At 38.0% G+C, this 23,410-nt stretch overlaps 1 protein-coding gene across 1 annotated transcript in view; it reads right to left on the reverse strand.

Annotated features, from left to right (window-relative positions):
• Window positions 1–23,410, reverse strand: part of edaradd (EDAR-associated death domain) — a 26,351-nt gene that overhangs the window by 2,054 nt on the left and 887 nt on the right. The window contains exons 2-5 of the mRNA XM_008428978.2: window positions 6,441–6,508; window positions 6,043–6,085; window positions 4,213–4,286; window positions 1,260–1,308 (exon numbers count right to left, since the gene is read on the reverse strand). Of these exons, the coding sequence (XP_008427200.1) occupies window positions 1,260–1,308; window positions 4,213–4,286; window positions 6,043–6,085; window positions 6,441–6,508 (234 nt within the window). The remainder of the gene's footprint in view (window positions 1–1,259; window positions 1,309–4,212; window positions 4,287–6,042; window positions 6,086–6,440; window positions 6,509–23,410) is intronic.

Below are 23,410 nucleotides of genomic sequence, written 5' to 3' on the forward strand. Positions count from 1 at the left end.
ATATTGTAGTTATAAATTCATTCACTAAAATCAATTCAAGCAGCCAGTTTCCATAGGCATTACTGTAAGGAGCAGCAGGTGCAAATAAGTGATTACCAATAAAGGGGATGCCTCCACAAAAGTACATATTTATCTTAAAGTTTGATGTATTTTTCTCTGGATTGCATTAAAATAATGGAAACAAGAAAACATTTCTTGTGAGTGTACGAACTGCTCAACATTGCCAGTTTGCGAGTATAATGGCAGAGTAGCAGCTTCTTGTTACAGGAAAACTTTATCCACGGTCATCGGTGGCCATGTTAACTAGCCTGAGCTATCACGCCAGGCTCTGGCGTGGTGAAGGAGGGGGAGGCTGTGAGCAGCGTGTAGATGAACATGATTGACAGTGCTAAGATCCTCCTCCTGGCTCTGATTGGTTGTTTCTGACCGAGGTGTGCAGTAAGGGAAAAGAGGAGCTTGATTTTTTTCCTCTCCAGATTATCTGCATCATGTCCCACTTTAAGGACATAGTGAGAGTTTTAACAAATATGTAAAAGAGTTACACTAGTTTTCCTGTGTGCTCGTTGGAGAGATTTTAGAATAAGTTGACAGAGATTACCATCCAGATTATGGAAGTTGGAATTCCATGTAGCATTTTGAAATAAACACTTCAGACAAAAATGGCAGTTTTCATGCTTAAATGATTCTGCAATAATTACATATGACACATAATGTTTAATATGTGTCAAACAGAGCACTTTGCTCTCAGACTGTAGGTTCACTTGTGATTCAAAGAGCTTCGAAAAGTAGAATGGGAAGCAGATCCTTTAGTTATTAGACTCTGACTTAACTCTCTCCTGCTATAGATGAATCGGTTGATACTTTCTTTCAGTGTTTAATCTCGTCTCTATCTTACGCAGTCACTGGTTGAGGTCTTACTAACTTCCTGTGCCGTCTTTCAAAGTGTAGACTTCAAAACCCACACACAGTTTATCTGTGTTTCTCTTCCACATGAAGCCTCAAATGGAGCTATTGTTGTCGTTAACTATTTACTTCACTTTACTTTTCCAACCCTAAAAACTGTTGATAAGCTTTTTAGCCGGTGTGAATACTGAACCAAACTTCACTGTATGAAATAATAACTTGGGTCTATATGAAGGGGCGTAAAACTAATTTGAATTGACATTTTGTGTAAAGTGGCTTAAGATGACATGTTGTGAATTAGTGTGAAAAAAACAAACTGAACTGAATTGAGTAAAAAAAAACCCAACAAACTTTACCTGCTGAAGTAGATGTTGGGCAAGTGCAGTCCTCCACATCTTCAACTGGCTACAAGCACAGAATAAACAGTTACATTTATTCATATAGTCATTTCTACAGGGATCTTACACACTTGGCAAGAACAAAAGGTTAAAATAATTATATATATATGAATTCACTCCTCCCTGAAAAAGAGGTAGTTATCATTTTGGATAATAACAATTTATACAAGATAATTACAGGGTGCTAATTATCTCTGAATCCATTAAGAGAAATCCTGCACTAGTGTCTTCAGCAGATATTACCAGCTGTTTCATCCAATTCTAAATTAACCCATTTCAATTAATGCAATTTATATTGCATTAATAATATATATCAATAATTAATAATATATATCACTTATTTATATTACTTATTTTTGTCAAATATTTTTATTTAACTAATTTCACAAAAATCAGTTCTTTTTGTATTTTCAAAAAAAAAAGACATTTTGTTGATGATGATTGATTTGAAAAATCAACAAAAATCATAAAACTTCCAGGAGACTCTATACATTTAATAGGAACTGTACATATGATGCATCTTAATGTAAAACATGATTTGTGTGAAACAGTGTTGAGAAGATTTTATCTGATGTGGATGACGTGCAACACCACAACGCCAACACCTCCCCCACTTTGAAAGTTGCCTGGGCGACGTTTCTTCCTCTGCTCCTCTACATTGTTCTTTCTAGACTGCGCCATCTGACAGGGGAACTAATAACGGAAAGCCTTTGGCATTATTTAGGTGCACGTAAACAATTATTTAAAACTAATATCAATAATCCCTCATGATGAAAAATCAGAAATCAGAAATGCAGAGTCTTAAGATAAATTAAGTGTGGTTACGTCTAAGTGACAACATTCAGAGCTGTACATCTATTGTTTCATGTTGCAGACACTACCTGGATGCTCCTACAGTGAAACGTGTTAAAACAGAAACCCAGCAGTGCATTTTTAGTACATCAAGGTTCTGCTTCCATGTCCCCGGGGTCGATATTTCATCAATACACATTTGTGAACGGTCAGATTTCCTTCCCCACTTTCAGCTGATGACTTCTTCTTCTTCTTCTTCTAAAAGCGTCTTACCATCAAAGCTCTCTTTGAGAAAGTTGCATACCACAGACTGATGGAAGCCGTCTTTCTATCCTCAGAGCGGCTGCTCTGTTATTAGAGGAGCTTGCAGCTGCGCAGCGAAACAAAACCACAACCTGTTTGCTCACAGCACAGATTAAAGAGGAATTAAACGCTGTGCATCGTTCTCAGACCTAAAGAGGAAGGTGTGGTAGGAGTGTTCTTTAGGGGGGGGAGAAAAACTTTCCACCAACAATCCGAATTTGTCTAAATATTGACAGTTCAACGTGATAAAAAAAAAAAAAAAAAAAAAAAAAAAAAAGACGGTGACGCTTGTAGATTCCTTAGTTCAAAACCACAGTCAGATGTTCTCATTATGAAGAAAATATCACAACAGCAAAATACACTCGTTGCATATAGATGAGAAAGATTGGATAGTTTTCATTTAAACCACGTGTCAAACTCAAGCCTCGTGGGCCAAATCCGGCCCGCCATAGCTTTTTATGTGGCCCTCTAGATTCTAGACTAAACACTACGTGTGCTTAAATATTATTTTAATCAATCAAATGAATTCAGTTTTTATCCGTTTTCTGCCAAATTATGTCAATCAGTTTTTCCAGTTTCTTGAGAATTATTGTGGATGTTCACACAAAATCAACAAATCTCTGATCTTTTTTTGCATTAATACATAATTAGGAGTTTATTGCAGATTTTTCTCAAAAATTGTAAAAAAAAATAACTTTGTTACTTGTATTGAACAGTCAGTGACAGTTTGAGCTGCCATGTCATCTGCTGGTTCTGGTCCACTTTTATGAAGTCTAGTCGACTCAGCACATCGTCCAGCACATTTTAGAAAACTTCATGCTTCCCTCTGCTGACAAATTTGATTTTCCAGCAGAACTTGGTTCTGACCCAAACTCCAAAAGATACCAACAGCTGCTGCAGTGACCATGGTGGAACTGAGCCTGACTGGCAAAGCGAGCTCCCCTGACCTTTAACCCCGTCAAAGTTTTGAAATGAACCTTCTTTTCAGAAAATCAACATTCAAAATCTCTGGGATTGTGAAATTTGGGTTTTTGTTATGCATAAGCCATTATCCTCAAAATTACAAAAATATTTTTACTCCATGTGTAATGAGTCTATGTAATGAGTTAAATTTTATGAAATGAGTGACAAAAAAAAGTAATCTTTTTCACAATATTCCATTATTTTAACTGAAAAAAAAATCCCAGCACCATGATTTTCCCACCTTCATCTTCACTGTTAGTGATTTTGGGATAAGAATGACCTTCTGACCTCTGAACATGGGTTTGGCATCCAAAGAGTTCAGACCAAGACCTCCCAGCATTTGACAGGCTGGTTGATTGTGTTTTGTTGTGGTTATGTGATCATATTGACACTGCATGGTGCTTTATATAGATTTTTATTTTTGCTAAGCCAACTAGCTAATCAAACAGCACTGAGAACTCTCTCAACATGAACAAAGCACCGCTGCACTTTTTAATCTCACGGCCGAAGCAACGTTTTTTCTTGCACCCACTCAAACGTAGAACTTAAAACAGCACTCAGTTTGCTGGTTATATGATTCCTGAAATTCATTTCATGACAACCTCTTTTCTAGTACAACAGCAGTTTTGCATGTTTTTTCCTTAGGACATTCGGTTAGTTATCCTTTTCCTGTATCTGTCCTTATGCCTTTTGAATAATTGAGATTTTTTTTTACAATGTGCTCTTCTTGTGTGCTAATCCCCAGTGCAAATTGACCATAACCTAAAGATAATATTTCAAATGGTAACATGATGCCGTCCTAGCAAATTAAGGCAAATACAGCTTAGAAAAAGAACACCATGGTTCAACTGACCTGTCTGATCTTGTCTTGAGAGGAGGGGTGCAGGTACCCAGAGGCCATGGAGCTAAGATGTAGTGTCACAGCATCTGCCAGGCAAATATTACAGGATTCACAGGATTAGATGTTTTCCTCGTATTAGAAGAGAGACATGTAAACAGTGGCCACTTCTAAAACTGGCTAACAACAAAGCATGTTTTTACTTTACCTTCAAGGCTCTATATAGAATCTCTTTTTCAGTTTGTAATTTCTGTTCTGGCAGATTGTGGATCTAAAATAGCATCTCATATACATGTTTTGATTGACTGATTGGGAGACAAAAATTTAGGCTTAAGAGAATTCTATCTGGAACCTTTTGGTAGAGATTTTTACCACAAATATCAAACCGCCCAGCATTAAATGTCAAAGCTCATTCTTCTAATGTCTGAGTTTTATTTACCCTAAAAGATCCTGCACATAAGCTTTAGCTCAAGTGGGGTTCTGTGAGCTTCTCAAGAACAGTCAGTATCTTACTAAAGAGCTTCTGTGGGTATTACTGTTGGTTTTTGACTTTGCAATAACAGTTTCAAGGTCAGAAAAAGGTAATTTCTTGCAAATCTTGTCTGCATTGAGGCTCTGCCCACCTGGGAGTGATCTTATTTTTTAAGATAGGTTGTCATTTTCAGAAACGCTCGTGTCCACATGGAATGTTTTTCAGAAATGTTTTGAGAATCCTTAATGTGGAGCTGCAGCATCACCATGTGACATGTGATCAGCCGTTGTTGTTATGTATGACACGTTTGAGGCTGTTTGAACAAAGAACTAAAAAAATTTAAAAAATCACACGGAGGCAGGGTTGAATCAGTTAAAAATGTGGAGATGATGGTAGTAAGAGGGCTAAAAGTGAAAGCAAATGTACAAAATTTTTCCATTATAAAATACAATGTCTGCATCTTTGCAAATGCAACATGAAACTTTTGAGTTGTTTTAACTCTGAGAAGCAATAAAAGCTCAACTCCCTTCGTGTGAAATTTCATCTAATTCTCCAAACAGGGAACACTCTGGCTGCTGGTTATTGTAGGGAACCCACTTTAGATTTGCAGAACATACACTTCATCTCTAAATGTGTCTATAACTGACTAACAAACGGGTTTTTGGAGGTAGATGGTGGACACGAGGGCTCTTTTCTTCTTTTTTTTTTTTTACTTTTTTTTTTTTTACATCCTTCCATGTTGAATGAAAGTGCAGCATCTGCTTTATACTCACTTCTCAAATATGTAGAAAGACAAATAAATTATTAACAAACAAATATATCCGTTTTATTTTTAATGATGTGGGAAAAAAATAATTTAACTGAGAATTAGATGACTCTCATCTAGAAGTCAGCTGAATTTACTAAGTAGGCTGTTTGGTGCAACAAATTTTACTTCCAACTGCCTATTTCCAAAACACTTTTTTTTGCTTTGTAATTCCTTACAGTCATATTCAATAAATTAGATTATATAATAATTTGAGACCCTTTTGTCGAATTAAAAGGACCTTTTGAAAAATAACATTTAAGAACATATGCTTCTGTTTTTAAAAAATTATTTTTTTATTGATCTGATGTAAAATCCTAATTTTAAAGTGATTTCTTCATTAACTGAGTGGAAAAGCATTGATTAACAAAAACAAAGGCTTTCACATTTCCACCTAAGTGTAATTAATCCACTTAATGTGTGTCACTTGGTCATAACGTTCTTGAAATAAATAAATTGTCAGTAATATTTAAATTTATTGAATGACTCTTTAGGGTTTTTGGTGCAGCACATTGTATTCCTGACTAAAACTGGCATAACACATCAAATTTGTAAGAGCATTTATTACCGTGAGGATCTGTGACTTGGACAGGATAATTGGCCTCCAAGGACTGCAGGAGAGACAAGGACAAACACGACCACATTACATGTGAACAAAGCCAAGACTAATTAAGGAAGAGAAGCTCTGCCTCTGCCAAGGCCGAACAAAACGACTCTCTTGTACGCAGAGACGCAGAGCAGCCTGCCATGACTTGCTCTGCGATGAGCCCTCTGGCACTGGCAGTCACAGCACAGTGTGTTCAGTTCTGGTACATTTCTTAGCAGATTACTGCAAGACTTTGCAAAGCTTTCCAATTGAGAACAATGCATAATCATCACAAAAACAAACTGGACAGGGAGCAAGTTGCAACAGTGGTATGGTTTACTGATGGCAGGAAGAGATGAGAAAAAAAAAATACTCCTTACAAACTTTGCCACAAAGGTGGTGGTGTCCGTATCCTCAACAGGCTCAGAAATGACTCGGTCTGGAACAACTAAGAAAAAAAAAAAAGAAAAGAACCATGTTCATTTAATCTCTAGTTATTTCAATAACTTTCTACAAAATGTCAAAGCATTACTTGCTCAAAACACAGGAAAACCACTTCCTGCAGTGGAGGACCATACATGATGCGAGCTTAATGTAGTTCTGAAGGCAGCAGAACTAAACAACAATTATTGGCAAGATGAACAGTGGGAGTTACTGTACACACGTCAGCAAACCTCGTTTGCTTAATCCACCAAGTGCCTTGGACTTCAGAAATGTAAGAGATCCAAAGCAAAAAAAAAAAAAAAAAACCCTGGGGAATTTTCAAAAACCCAGAGGTGTCACATTTCCATTCCAGATGATCGAAAAGCACCGATTTGAATGACATACCGGTTTGTTCCATGTTGCTTTCTTATATTGTAAAAGCACAGACATCGTACATGTGTACAACCTGTGAGGGTGGATTTAATCTAAAAGGCGAATATAAAAATTCCCTGGATTTAAAAATAAATAAATAAAAATACTCTTCAGCACAAAAATTACTACAAAAAAAAATAAAAAATTAAAATCAGGTAACCTTGGTACTTAAGAGAAATTTTACCAGCGACATTTGGGCAGGTATTGGGAGAGAAGCACAAAGGAACCTTTTCATCAGCAGAAAATACCTGGAAGGGGCAATGTGGGCCTTCATCACTCTACGTCACTGTAAGTCATTGTATCCAAAGAGCTCCAAAATAAAGACCAGCCTTGGCCTTTCTTGAGTTACACTCATTGAGCAAGAAAAAGCTCATTTGAACAGAAACCTTCAATTAGGATTAAGTTATCAAATGTTTCCTACCTTCAGCTTTCCAGCTACAGAGGAAAAAAAAGAACAAGCTGAACACCAGTCAGATCAGCTAAAGTGATATAATATAAACTGCTACATATTCATGCAATTCCAGTATCTGCAGGTGTTTTTAGCTAAGTTTTGACTACGAGGTTTCATGACATGGACATATCTGTTAGGAGCCGATGACAGTCTGAAGCAAAATTACACAATTTATTTTTATTTTATTGTTTATTTGACAGGTGCAGATAAAATAACCAGATCAAAACAATCTAATACCTGCACCACAGTGTTTCCAGCCAGGGCTAATTCACAACAGCTGCTCCTAGACAGCCCTCAAACACTTCATCTAACTGAAAAGTAAAGATTAATGGTCAAAAACAATAAAATACTGATCAGTTTATTGTTGTTTTTTTTTTTACTGTTAATCTTAACTTTTCATTTTAAGAGATATTAAACAATGTCTTCAGACTTCTTACTCAGAACAACCACAATAAATGACTGCAGTTCTGGTTCGTTTTTAGCCAATTTCTAAGCCTGAAAATAAATATCTTAATGTCAGTTTTGGTCTTAAAACCAGATGGTAGTAAGTCCCAGAGTTTTCAACTCTGTCTATGCTTTTATGCATTTGGTAACAGTAGGAGAGGTCTGTGTCCACGCTGTCAGGCAATATGATGACTTGGTATGTAGTTTCTGATTAGTTTGAAACAAATAATATGATCCAGGGATCAGTTTTCGGTAAAACAACGTGATCTGAACCAAACCTGCTGCAGGTGGAGGAGCTGTCTGGGTCCTAAATACTATCAGTTGTGCTACTACATTTTCACATCCTTGAGATAAGCCTGATGATATTGATAAAGGGCCATAGTTCCACAAAGTCCTGACCTGTTTTGAATGCTGGAATAATTACTGATTTTTTCCAAAAACTAAGAAATACACAGGTCCTTATGGAAAGATTAACAAGATGCAGCAATCATTTTAAAACATCTCCATACTTTTATTTTTTATTTTTTTAAGGTTTTGTTGGCTCTAGTGGCCTTTATTTGAAAGTAGTTCGACAGGAAATAGGGTAATGAGAGAAGGGGAAGATATGCGGCAAATGTCAACAGGCCGGGAATAGAACCTGCAAACACAGCCACGAGGACCAAGGCCTCAATACGTGGGTTGTGCTTTGCCCCTGCGCCACCACAGCACCCCCATATCTCTATAGTTTTAGATGAGTCATCAAGTGGTTGATTGCAGAGCAGTGAACTCATGTACTGAACGTTCTTTCAGCAGATCAAAAATCATGACTGCTTGTGGAGATTTAAAGTACAAGACAAGACCACACTGACGCTCTTTAGAGACTGAAACACATCCCTGCTGTGCTGTTTGCCTTCTGTTGAATCAGGGTTTGCTTTGACTGCTGAACAACAAAATGCACCCAGAGTGGTAACTGAATTATGTTTTTATTAGAAGTTCTTGGGAAATTGTCTTGAAAACCATTACAACCAGTAGTTGTTTCATCCAAAGTTATATGTTCATCAGATGCCTTTTTTTTGCTTAGGAGATCAATTTTGCATTCAGCTTCAATCATCATAAGAGGAATATTTAATTATCAAACAAACTAGTCAATGAATCAGCTCCAGATTTCCTTAATTTTTGGAGATTGACCTTCAGTCAATACCTGAATTAAAAACCAATCTTATGTAAGGTCTGATAATCAACCGCTGTCCCTGATTGGCAGATCCGCTCACCAGTTATCTGCATGCGCACCGTTAACAACATTCACTTTGCAGTTTCCAAATTAGCGACTTGCTGCTATATTTAGCAACTTTTCAGACAAAAAAAAAATTGATATTGGCCAAAATTGAAATCGGCAGGTCAGGAGCAGAGTGGGAGGCAGATCCTTCAGTTATCAGGCTCCTCTCCTGTGGAACCAGCTCCCTGTCCCTTTAAGACTAGTTTTAATACTAGGCTTAAAACTTTCCTTTTTGATAAATTTTATAGTTAGACTGGCTTAATTCATCCTGTTTGTTATGCTGCCACGGCCTTACGCTACCAGAAGAAAAACTGAAATTCTCCACTCTCTGCTACTTTATTTTTCTACACCTCTCCAATTTGCAGAAACTGTTGTACATTATAATAATAAAAAATTGTATGTGGATTTATTGATTCAGTCAATAAGAACTGCTCTCAGAATGTAAAAAAAAAAAAAAAAAAGTTCACTTTTGCTCCTAAATAGAAATTTGTCAAATCACAATGTCTTAATTAATTACAAAGCATCTAAATAATTCATGTATGGAGTAATGTTGCATCACCCGTTCAACCTTCTTGTATGCAAGATAATGCTTTTGCCACCTACTGGTAATCAAATTAAAATATATTAATCACACTTGCTGTTCATTTCTAAATTTGGTAACATTTGTTAATGGCAGAAATGTCAGGAAGTGACTGCCAGAGCACATCAAAACAGAAAAAAAAGGTAAATCCCCATGGTCACATCCTTTTTAGACAAACCCACACTACTAGGAAATGTTGGTAATGATGCCGTTTGCTTCCACACGACTTTCACTATTATCATCTCTAGAAAGAAACAAACCGACTGTGTCTTGAAATGTGCAAGTGAAAAAGCAATCCTGTACACAACTGTTTTAATGTTTTTATGGCTTATCTTGACAGTGCAATTTGTTCTTTATTGTACTTCTTGACCTGTGCCTAATTGAAAGATTGCTCAAATTAGCCACACCCTTACTTGTTTTCACTTATTTAAAAATAATACATCCATTCTGTGTACAAAAGTCTTACTTTCCAATCCAGTCATCATAGCATAATTGCGTTAATATCTTATGATTCTGTGGAATACATTCTGTGCACTTTCCACACAATTGTGTTTTTCCAAATTGGAGAGGGGAGGATACCGTTTGTTTTTATCTTGTGGGTCAATTCTTTATTATTCTGTAATGCGCTTTGAACTGCTGGGTGTTCCATAAATAAAATTAATTGATTGATTGGAATACATGTCGCAATATCAAAATCTAATGCATATACTCAACACTATTGACATTGCGAAGAGAAAATGAATGAATTTGGAAGCATTTTCTGATCTTTGCGTAGCTCTCCCTTTAGAATCTACACCTGTGTATCGAGAAGAAAGAGTAGCCTTACGGCAAATGGAAGCTAATTAAATGAAATTCATCCTCCTCCACAGCATGTGAAGAAGTTTGATTAGGTAGAACACCATACCACAAGTCCTAACCTGCTGAGAGAAGGTCAGGTTTCAGATGTTATGTGTTGTATAATTAAGATCCATCAAATCAGCTACACTTGCTCATAAAATACTTGTGTAAAGACATCATTTTAACGTTTCTTTTTAGCTCGCGGTAGCTGTATTTCGTTCTGCTTCTAAAATCAAGAGATATGCACAAAAATCCATGAGCAAAATAAGGTCAGGGCAGATGAGAATGCAGTTGGTAGTTGATGACGATTGAACTTATGCTACCAGTGGAAAACACAATGCCCACTCAGGTCTTCAGTAAATATTTTTGTGGCAACTTAAAATCCTGGAGAGGCTTGCTAACCATGTGGCCAGACAGAGATGTAAAAAGCAAAAGAGATGGAATAGCAGAGCTGTCAAAAACTAATAGTGTCATTTGGGACATATTACTGTGAAATATCGTCTCTGCTGCTCAGATATGAAGCTGTTACCATGTCACACAGCAACAGCTTAGATTTTTACAATTCAGATTTGTTGCAAAACTGATTGCTACAGAAAATCCATCCTGTTCACAGCATCACTATCCACAACAACCATCCACACTACCATCAACATCCTCAGTGATTTCATTTCTCTTAGAGTTAAGTATTTTCAAATTGAATTTGAATAGAAGTTCAGCAGCTTAAAAATAAACGGGTTCCACCAAAGAAGATGCTGGTTGGTTGAAGACAAAAGAGAAACTAAGCTGTAGTTCACGTTAAACTGCAGAACAGAAAAAGCTGCTTTTTTCACGTTACAACAGATTTTGCAGAGAATGACACTTGATGGCTGATTTCAAGTCTAACCAGGATTAGAAATCTGCACCATGTGTAGATCAGACAATTCATGACTTGCTTCATTCTGATCTGTGAAAAGATTTGTGTTTCTGTTTTCGAGAATTTCTCTGTTGGACTTTCAACCTTCCTCACACCTCTGCATAATCTTTATATCTTAACCCTAACCATTAGTAACATGGTTACCAATTCTTCTATAACAAAGTTTCCCCTATGGCTTTGTTTGGTCATTTTATGTTACACACCTGTCAAGTTTTAGACTTGAGAATATCGCCATCGGAGCGTAGAGGGTTTCGGCGCAGATGGGAAACAATCGGAAGACTTCCGACTACTGCTAAACGAGTGAGAGGAGACTATTGACAGAGCGACGTAATTACTGTAAAACAGAAAATTTACAGGAAAACACTAATATGGGAGCACGCCAAGACAGAGGAGTAAAGTACGGTACTTTCCCGGCCAAAACGGAAGACTTGACAGGTATGTGTATGTGTAGTACATACATACATACATCCTCAGAGAGCCACAAACAAAGATACTTTGTATCACCATAACCACCATGTAAAACCTTTTATATGACAGTAAGGTTTGGCCAGCCTATCTATATAAATAAAGTCCATCTTTGATTAACTTGTTTCACTATGTACCGTGAAGGAAATAAGTATTTGATCCCCCACCGACTTTAAAAATGTCATAATTTTATGACATTCTTCTTTTGTTGAAATAAAGATATTAAAATAATATCTCCTGATGTTCTTTTGGCATAGAATATCAAAAGAAAAACTGAGAAAATGACATGAAATGAGAAATTAAAGTGAATTTGAATTTCATTGAAGGAAATAAGTATTTGGCACCCAAGTAAAACATCATTTAATACTTGGTGGCAAAACCCTTGTTTTCAAATATTTATTCCCCTCAACGAAATGCAAATTATTTACTATTTAAATATCATTTAATTTTCTAGATTCTCTTTTTGATATTCCACCTCTCACATGAAGCTACCAGAAAATCATAGACCGAGTACAAAACTTTCAAAATCAGTGAGGGGATCAAATACTTCTTTCCTCCACTGTAGTTGTCTTCTCTTGATGTTTGACTCAATTGTACGAATATATTCAATAACACTTGCAACCTGAAATCCTTGAAATATATTTTTAAAAATCAACTGCATGACATTTGAAGAGTCAGGTTTCAAAACTCAAAAGAGAACAAAAAACCAAAAAAACCAAAAAAAAAAACAGTCCTAATCTATCCCAAAACTTCAATTCAATAGCTCAAACTAAACTTACTTAGGCCGGGCTTACATGCCATTGCTTTTCTTCTAGTTTAAGGCACCTAGTTATCAAATGTATGTTGTAGCCAAGATCAGTGGAGCATTGTTCAGCTTTACTGGGAATGCGAGAGCATGTACCTGCACGCTTTGGATACAGTTCAAGAGATGAAATATAAACCACATCATAATTCATTGCTCAGGGCCGTAATTCCATGCAGGTGAACCCAGCTTTTCAGTTTTGACCACCCAAGTCTGCTATGAAAGAGCAGCCAAGTGGGCCCTTGCTTGACATGTGGTTGTTTCCACACATGAATGGAGGTGAATGACATGCCAATACCTGACCCAGACCATGGTAGTGTCTAGACTGAAAGGAGCTATAAACACACACACACACACACACGCACATGGACCCGCACACACACACCACTTCCACAAAGTCAGTCAGCAGTGTGCCTCTAACAGTCAAGAGTATTTGCTAGTGTGTTTATGTTTATACTATCTCTTTAGTCACATGTCACCTGATCAAAATAGATCACATACATTAAAAAAAATTCAAAGCAAAATAAAACAAGAAGGTACTTGTCAACACCCTGCAGCTCTACTTGTTTCTGCCATCTGCAAGGCGGTCGGCTGGTAATACCGAGGCTTTAGATGGATATTTTCTGAATGCATTTTAAAAGACTTTCTTTAGCCATTCTTTATTTTCCGAGAGCTAAGAAACCGAAACTTGTAAATACATGCAATTTGTCAAATATGTTCCTAAGGAGGAATTAAAAATGGTAAGTGGTGTTTTGAAGTGGCTTGATGCTTTTAATCACAGTGAGGGTTGTAAGGTGTGGTAGCGCGAGGCCTGCAGAGACATGACAATCAAAGACCTGCACTCATTCATCCAATCTGACACTTTAGTTGAGCAGCACAGGTTTCATCAGACACTTAGCTCCACTGTTTTGGGCTGGAGGCAGAAAGTTTTTGCCAAAATGCTCAAAACAATTTCATTTCATTCAAAATGCAAATCCTGTTGCATATCTGGTGTAAGAAACCAAGAATAACATGGATTCCTTTGGTTGTAGCCCCTTTCACTTCGTGGTCCCACAATAAAAACACATCTGCAAGCCCTCCTGTGTTTCACCGACTCGTTCTGATTGTGGGCTATGTGTGCTTTCAGAACATGCAGCAGGTTAATGGAAAAAAGGGGAGTGGCTTATAACAGCAACATTAACATGAACGTTATGCAAAATGAGCGTCAATGATACCCCTGGCTAAGCTCTGCCACAGTCTTCATGGTGGCTGTCTAAACACTTTCAATGTTTGTGATATGTGCATGCAGTACACATGCATAATCCTTAGCATGTTTTGATCTGAACCTGGTTCTGCTGGAAGTTTCTTCCTGTTCAAAAGGAATCGTTCCACTAAACTCTGGTTATGTAAACTGCACGATGTAGCTTTCTTACAGTAACCGTGTTTAAAATAGAAATGTGCGCAACAGTTTGTTGATGTTCTTCTAATGTAAAAAAACCACAAAAAAAACCCAACAACTTAATTTTGCAATTACAGTGTATCAATTAAATAAGAAATGCAATGAAAATCACACGTGAACAAGTTTGCTCATGCAATAAGTCATTGATAATCATGGAGGTGACGGATGTAAATAGATATATGACATTATATTCAGACTTCAGCAGTGGCGCTAGCACTCATCATATAGAAGCCAACAGAGGAGACGATGGCAGGTGTTTTGGGGAAACTGTAGTCAGTGGTTTTACAGAAGAGCTATGGATTCAACACTTTCGAATGACTCAACTTCTGATGAACTGAGCGAAGTCAGCTGCCCATCACCCAAGGAACTAAGTGCTTTGCTGCTGTATACAAACTGGAGTGACTCATGCGATGTGAAAAAAAAAGCCTTTTCATTGAAGTTTTGTGAAACACACCAGTTTCAATACAATATGACGGCGCAAAAACCTTATCAAAACACATTTTTTATTTATTTATTTATTTTTTTTAAATTGCAGTGTTTCCATTAAGACAATTTACTTTTGTAATACCAGGTCTGGTGAACCTGTCCAGGGTGTATCTTGTCTTTCGATTGATGACCTGTGGAGACAGCCCCCCTAGCAACAATATGAGACTAAGCGTGTTTAATGGATGGATGGATGAAACTCTAATTTGTGCCATTTCAATGGAAACACAGTCTGAATCATGTTGGATCAGAAGACAACGGGCCGGGGCGGGGTGATCAAATCCTCTGTTTCAGCACATTTTGGCTGGTTGTAAAGGACACCTGCCGTTGCACTACACAGATCGAAAGTGAGATGTTGAGTTTTTGATCAGTTTTCAAAGTGGTAGGTAAACATTGTGAAGCAGTGTCACAATAATATCTCACACATTCACATGAATGACATTTGTAAGCCACTTATAGTCCATTTAAACAATTTTGCAAAAGTTAATGAAGAATTAAAACACAAAAATATTTTAGAAAGGTTTGTGATTTTGCCAGCATCAAATGGGAAGAGTTTGGTATAGCTGCCAAAATCTATCCCTGGTTCAAAAGGAATTGGCCGCCATTACTAATTTGAATAAGCCACATATAAGTATTAGTAGCCAAAATTGAATTTCAGTGGCTTTTTAGAACTAGAGCAGTGAAACAGGGTGTGGTATGTTGTATTAGTGATTTATTATACATTCTGAGATTAGGTTTTTATCACAATCTTCTGTGATGACTGTCTGATGGTGCACTGATGTCAAACAGTTTGACACTTTATATTTTGATCATGTTGAATCAGCTGCTGGTAGCACAGCTCTCTGTCCTGTCTTGGTATTAGTCTCAGTTTCCCTTTTTCTCAAATACCCCAAATCAACCAAGCTGTGTTCCTCCTTCCTTTACTGATGTTTTTCACAGAACTGAACACTGACCCTTAAGGAAAAAAATGTGCTTAAGACTTCCATAATAGAAATCAAGATACATATAAGTAATCACAACATCAATCTGAAACTGACTCTACAGAGAATCAGAATGTATATGGCCGCCTGATGATATACCAGAGTCATTTTTGTCAACTAAATAAGAATTTTTACATCCAACTGTACAAAACAAAGAAAAACTGTTTTAAAAGTTGAATAAAAAGCCGTATCGAACTAACATAATTTTCATGCCACTGACAACAGTGATGTTAAAAAAAGCTATTGCACAGGCTGAACTGACATAAGAATATGTCGTAGCATGTATGGTTAAACCTAAACCAATATTTATAATAGCATAAACATAGATAATAAATTGAAACATAGAAGATAAACAATACAGAGGTGCATTGTACTTATATTTTGTCCTGTTTATGTTTATTTAACCCACAAATGAGGAACATCTGCATTTTGTGTGACTTTACTTTTTCCGAAGTTATCACAGCAGGACCTAACATTTAGTGGGTAACAACTGGCTGTGAACAAAGCAAATGACTCAGTTAGTGTCAGTCTGCAACAGAGGGGTCAATTCGAGGTGAACCTCTAGGCTGAAACGACCATGGATTGAGATGAGGAGCCAGGCTCAGAAAACCGCAGCCAGGCAGAGTGAGACGAGGCTGCCACAAAACTCAGAAAACCTTGTGGTGAGGAATCCAACAAGTGAGCAGAAAAGCATCACAAGCGGCATTTCCAAGGACTGAGAGAACTGGAAGACAGAAGAGCAGCTAAAGGTAGCTGTACCTGAGCCACAGCCACTGAAATCTAACACCAGTTCATATTCGTTTACATTTCGTGAAGAAATAAGTTACGCTCAGTGTCTTCTTCTGAGGTCTTCATGTTGTTTCCTGCAGTGGATCTTGGTGCAGCACCCCCACAGGTGAGGGGGTGAACAAGTTTTTCTATACTGTTTGGTTTGACAGTGCAGTGTGAAAGAGAACTATACCAGCTGAAAATTTTACAAATGTTGCAATTTTGGTCCCCAATGGGACCAAAATTGTGGGCACTTAACCGGTGTGAAAATACCCTATGGTGCCAGAAATCCCTGGGCATTTCAATGTTAACGTCTTACATCATTGCAAATTAGTTTTAGTTCCCCCAGAAATGGGAATTGATGTTGAATCTCGATAAAAAGAAAATAAATAAAATTGATATACTGCCTTTACACAAGGATCTGGAGCAAATGTGACTATACTATATTATACAGGTCCTTCTCAAAAAATTTGCATATTGTGATAGTTAATTATTTTCCATAATGTCATGATAAAAATTAAACTGTCAAATATTTTAGATTCATTGCACACTAACTGAAATATTTCAGGTTTTTTTATTGTTTTAATACTGATGATTTTGGCATACAGCTCATGAAAACCCAGAATTCCTATCTAAAAAAATTAGCATATTTCATCTGACCAATAAAAGAAAAGTGTTTTTATATCAAAAAAGTCAACCTTCAAATAATTATGTTCAGTTATGCACTCAATACTTGGTCAGGAATCCTTTWGCAGCCTTCAAGGTGGCGTGGCATGGAGGCAATCAGCCTGTGGCACTGCTGAGGTGTTATGGAGCCCAGGATGCTTCGATAGCAGCCTTAAGCTCATCCAGAGTTTTGGGTCTTGCTTCTCTCAACTTTCTCTTCACAATATCCCACAGATTCTCTATGGGGTTTAGGTCAGGAGAGTTGGCAGGCCAATTGGGCACAGTAACACCATGGTTAGTAAACCGTTACCAGTGGTTTTGGCACTGTGAGCAGGTGCCAGGTTGTGCTGAAGAATGAAATCTTCATATCCATAAAGCTTTTCAGCAGATGGAAGCATGAAGTGCTCCAAAACCTCCTGATAGCTGCTGCATTGACCCTGCCCTTGATAAAACACAGTGGACCAACAGCAGCAGCTGACATGGCAGTGGCACCCAGATCATCATTGACTGTGGGTACTTGACACTGGACTTCAGGCATTTTGGCATTTCCTTCTCTCCAATCTTCCTCCAGACTCTGGCACCTTGATTTCCGAATGACATGCAAAACTTGCTTTCATCCAAAAAAAGTACTTTGTACCACTGAGCAACAGTCCAGTGCTGCTTCTCTGTAGCCCAGGTCAGAGGCTTCTGCCGCTGTTTCTGGTTCAAAAGTGGCTTGACCTGGGGAATGCGACACCTGTAGCCGGCTCTGGATGTTTGTACTCCAGACTCAGTCCACTGCTTCCCCCAAGGTCTGTAATCGGCCCTTCTCCACAATCTCCCTCAGGGTCCGGTCACCTCTTCTCGTTGTGCAGCGTTTTCTGCCACACTTTTTCCTTCCCACTGAGGTGCCTTGATACAGCACTCTGCAAACAGCCTATTCGTTCAGAAATGTCTTTCTGTGTCTTACCCTCTTGCTTGAGGGCATCAATGATGGCCTTCTGGACAGCAGTCAGGTCAGCAGTCTTACCCATGATTGCGGTTTTGAGTAATGAACCAGGCTGGGAGTTTTTAAAAGCCTCAGGAATCTTTTGCAGGTGTTTAGAGTTACTTTGTTGATTCAGATGATGAGGTTAACTGCTCGTTCAGAGAACCTTTTCATGATATGCTAATTTTTTGAGATAGGAATTTTGGGTTTTCATGAGCTGTATGCCAAAATCATCAGTATTAAATCAATAAAAGACCTGAAATATTTCAGTTTGTGTGCAATTAATCTAAAATATATGACAGTTTAATTTTATGGAAATAATAAACTTTATGGAAAATAATAAACTTTATCACAATATGCTAATTTTTTGAGAAAATAATGAACTTTATCACAATTTGCTAATTTTTTTAGAAGGACCTGTAGATGTGAATGCTTTTTGTATTTATTTTAATGGCATAAACTACACTAGTAATGATATACTAAGCTAGTAAGCAAACCCTTAAGACTAGAACATTTTAAGCTAAACCTTGAACTCTTTGTTAGTTTGTGTCGAGAAAGTTGACTGTTATTCACAAGGGAAACATGCCTATCTTTTTGAAATAGAAATGTTCTCTTAGTTGGAACCCAATTTCCAGAAAATGTTTGTCTACAGGTTTTACAATTTGGGGCTGTTGGCCTACAATGTACATGAACTCAACAATGTAATTGGACTGTCAACTAGCTCCATACTGGCCCAAACAGGACCTTGGTTCTTTCTCCAACCAATGACCCTGTATATCAGTTTGCTAGCAATTGCCGCCTATAATGGCATATAAAACTGATAAACACCAAGCCTCTTATGGCTTTAGAGATTTCCAGAGACACTTTCTACATATGTGGGAAGGATGTTTTCCAAATCAAATCTAATTTTTTGGAAAAAAATTGGAACCAAAATAGACCAATCCAAAATGCTGGGGCACTGCTTTGTGAAGAAATTTGAGGTTTTATTACAAGGACAGAGAAAATGTAGGACTTGTTTAGTTCAAATAAGCCATAATATTGGTGCTTGAACCCCCGTCTGACTTGTAAGTTCACTTTCAGGTGGTTTTTTACCTCTGTGTTGAATTACAGGCAGTCATTCTCTGCAGTGGGCGTTATTTGTCACCATATGCTAGATGGGTGGCCTGAAAATATTTGCTATCATGACTCCTGATGTACAAGTTACAGCAACAAAAAAAAAGAAAAGAAAAAATAGAAGTTGACAAAATGCTCAGATTATCATCTACAGAGGTGTGAGTTGACTCTCCATGATTCCACAGACAGAGCTGCAAGGTGTGAAAGCATCACTGAGTTCTAACTGACATGTCAGTGCAGGTGTGGTTTCACTCAGTTTTCGTGCAAAAATAGGTGTTAAAAAAACGCATACATGTCCTCTTGTAGATTTAATACAGTAATTGTTGAAGGAGCTGCAGTTCATGCTTGGATCGCATTGGACTGCACCTGCAACACCTGCTAACCTGAAGTATGATTAAGAACATGGTGATTATGGTGATCATCCAACTTCAAACACAAGACTGCAAGTTGCTCAGGTAACGATGGGTAAGAAAACAGAGTTGGCGATGCCTCAACCAATAGGAGATAATCAACCTCTGTGGTATACTGGTAGAGCACAGGGCAGGAAATTGTTGGGTTTTTTTTTTTTTAAGAGAAGACAGCAGCTGGTAAATATAAACCTCGTTATGCAGATAACTGAAAATAGTACAAGTGACTTTCAGACAATTACCTGGCTTTGACACAAATACACAATGTTAAGAAAGGTTTTCATTCATACCGTTTCTCGCAAGCAATCAGGTGAAAAGTAGGACTGCTAGATATAAACAGTATACCACAGAAACAGAAATTTGGCTTATGATAGAAGTGTAGTCTATACGGTAACAGTGACAATGCCTGATGACGGCATGCATCAGAACAGAAGAAGCGGAAAGCAGCATTGCTGAAAGCGCAAAGGAAGTGCTCATTAAAAAGACATGCAAAACATAAATTATCTGGATCTGGTTCAGGTTTAACCTCCCGCTGTCTTAGCACAACGCTCAGAAGAGCTTGTGGCTCACTGTCTGACCGATGTCGCGGTCAGACAGCGAGGAAACTAGGGATAAAAGCGCATGCAGGATCAGTGCGAGCACGGGGTAAAGCAGGCTGGGTCCAATTTAACCCATCTATCAGACCTCCAGCAGTCTTATCATGATGCTCAGGAGGAGCATGGCAAATGTCACAGTCAGGCGGGGTGACGGTCTGATGGTCTTTCCGAAACAACGAAAAGAAAACCTTGTAAAAGCGCACATAGGCTCAGTGCGACCCGCACATGGTAAAAAACTTGTGAGGTCTAAATGACCCTGTCTCTCAAGACGGAAAAAGGATTAAACCATCAGACCAGGAGCAAAAAAAAAAATATTTGCAAAGTGTGTTGAAGATGAGAAAAATAAGCACTTTGTTTTACCACTTTGAAACAAAGCATGTGCAACTCACTGCAACTTCCAGTCACAACACTGGGCAGGAAAGGCAGGATTCCACACAGACATCCATTATATTAAAGTTGTTGTGTTTCTATATAGAGAAATATATTTAATGTATTTACTTATGTTTGATTTAACCAGGGACTCATCATTGAGATCAAGCTGCTGCCTATCATTAAAAACACAGTTAAACATTACAAACTAACATGCACAAAACTGAGTGTAAAACAAGTTTTAACTCTATTGCAAGTTTTATACAAATTGTATCGTGATATACATCATTATCTCCACCCATGAATGAGTAATTGACCCTGGAGTTGGGCGCATGCTCATGCAGTGACCAGCAATCATGTCTGTTTGCTTTGTCTTTTTGTTCTTTTGACACGAGACATTGATATGGTGTTTGTGTGTTTTTTTGTTGTGTTTTTACTGAGACTTGTTGTAATATTAATTGCTCATTGGGATATGAATAAAGATCTAAGTCACAAGATTCATTTCCCTCCATTATTGGATTTGTTTTTTTTTTTTTTCTAAGCTTTTGTAATGATAATGGGAGAGTCCGACCTCTGACCCTTCCACTGAACACCGCAAAGATTCTCAATGGGGTTAAGGTCTGAACTTTGTGATGAAGCTGATGTCTGATGAACCCTGAACCATGCACTCAATTTGAGCCCTGATGAATCCTGGAATATCCTCATTCCATCAGAGAAGAAGAAATCCATTGATAGCATCACCTGGTCACACATATTTAGGTAGTCAGCTGGCCTCAATGACCCAATGCTGCTGAACCTGATCAACTGCAGCAACCCCAGATCATGGTGCTGCCCCCACCGACTGCTACAGCAGACATTAGACATGACGGCTACATTACTTCATCAGCCCATCACTCTGGAATAAGGTAAATCCAGATTCATCAGATCACATGACCTTCTTCCATTGCACTGGAGTTTAATTTTTATGCTCTCTAATAAATTGCAGCCTTTTCTTTGGTTAGCCTCATTGATTAGTAGTTTTCTTAAGGCTACACAGATGTTCAGTCACCATCCATTCAATTCCTTTCACAATGTGCAAAATTAGCTTACTTTCACTATTAAACAGCCTGGAGTTCTACTTTTGTTTTTCTACAATTTATTACACCAATGTGATGTTGATAGAACACACAACAGATTTTTTTCCAAATGTATTTATGAAAATAAAAATCTACAACTACTACCACCATCAAACAACAGCAGCAGCAGGAGTAACAACAATAATAGTCAGTTTGTATGAACTAAACTAATTCCCAAATACAATTCCCAGCAGACATATTTATTGTTCAAAGTTAAATACATGAAAAATGTATCTCCATACAGAAAACAGTAACTTTAATGTAATGGATGTCTGCATGAAATCCTGCCTTTTCTTCTCAGCATTGTTACTGGAACTTGTAGAGAGTTGTGCTTGCTTGGCATTGCTGGAATTAAAGCACATGCTTCGTTTTAGGGTGGTAAAGCATAATGCTTGTATTTCCTCTTCCACGAACTGCAGATGACTTTTTTTCTGCTCCTGTTTCACTGTTTAACCCTCCCATGGTCTTAAGACACAGAGCCATTAAAACCACACACGTTTTTTACCCTCTCCAAGGTTTTCGTTATGTGGTTTCTGAAAGACTGTCAGACCGTCACCCCACCCCATGGCGCTTAGTCGTTGTCTGATCGTGACATTTTCCCTGCTCCTCCTGAGCATCACACTAAGATGGCAGGAACCGGAGGGTTAAGAAATGGGGTCCATTGGACCCAGCGAACTTTACCTTGCACGCGTCCCGCTGTGCTTGCACTGACTTCATCTGTGCTTTTACCACTTGGTTTTCCACTGTCTGACCGTGACATCTACCGCGCTCGTCATGAGCGTCGTGCTAAGACCGCTGGGTCCAGATAATTTACATTTTTCCAACGAGGTCTTCCGTAAGCCTTCAGCCATGGTGCTTCCCACTTGCTCTGTTCTGATGCCAGCCGGTTATGTCATCAACAAGCATTACCGTGGTTAGCCAGTAGACTACATATCTCCATCGTAGACTGAATGAATGTATATCGTTCATGCCTAGTCTGATGTCCTGCTTAATTGTGACACCCTCCCAGAGCGAGACATCAGCTGATGCAGAACCTAATGTTCAATGACATACTTTGCCCTACTTTTCAGTGGTTAACCTCGTCTCTCTCTTAGACAGAAGGCTTCACTGTGACTAACGGTATGTACTCTCCTTGATCCTACAACGTTGGAAACCAGCTCAGAGCTTTTCCGTTTATCTTAGTTTCTCTCGTAGATGAAGCCACTAAAGAAGTAATAACTGTCAGCTTTCTACATTTCTTCAAAATGGAAAGTACTCCTGGATCAGAACTTCTGTGTTTTTTTTTGTGTCCCCAGTCAGCTGTGGCTGATTTAGGCTCACCCCGAGCCAGGTTCTGCTGGAGGTTTCTTCCTGTTAAAGGAACGTTTTTCTTTCTGTTGTCATTACATACATGCTCAGGTTGAAGGACTGCTGTAAAGTCATCGACAAAATGTCACAACATGTTGATCCATAAGGAGTGAATGATGCAAGTCAATGGCTCAGTGGAATCTGCAGGGTCTTAGGACAGAAAACTAATGAACTGATCTAAATAATAAACTGAATTTGAATGCGCTGTTTGATAACTCTGAATTGTTTTGAATTGCATGCACTTTATTTGGACTTTGTCTGCATGAATGACATGAACTGACTTTCTCTTTTTTTTAAATGCCTTAAGGTGACTTATGTAGTGTTCTATAAATAAATTGATTCGGAATGTAAAATAAACTTTAGTATCGCTTCAGTTAGTAACAACTTATAATGCAAATGAAGAACAGAAAAGGGGAGCTCTTCTTAACGGTAGTTGGTTCATATATATATGAACCAACTACAGTTGGTTCATATATATATATGAACCAACTGTATATAT

This window comes from Poecilia reticulata, linkage group LG15 (assembly GCF_000633615.1).
Source record: "Poecilia reticulata strain Guanapo linkage group LG15, Guppy_female_1.0+MT, whole genome shotgun sequence".
Taxonomy (NCBI): Eukaryota; Metazoa; Chordata; class Actinopteri; order Cyprinodontiformes; family Poeciliidae; genus Poecilia; species Poecilia reticulata.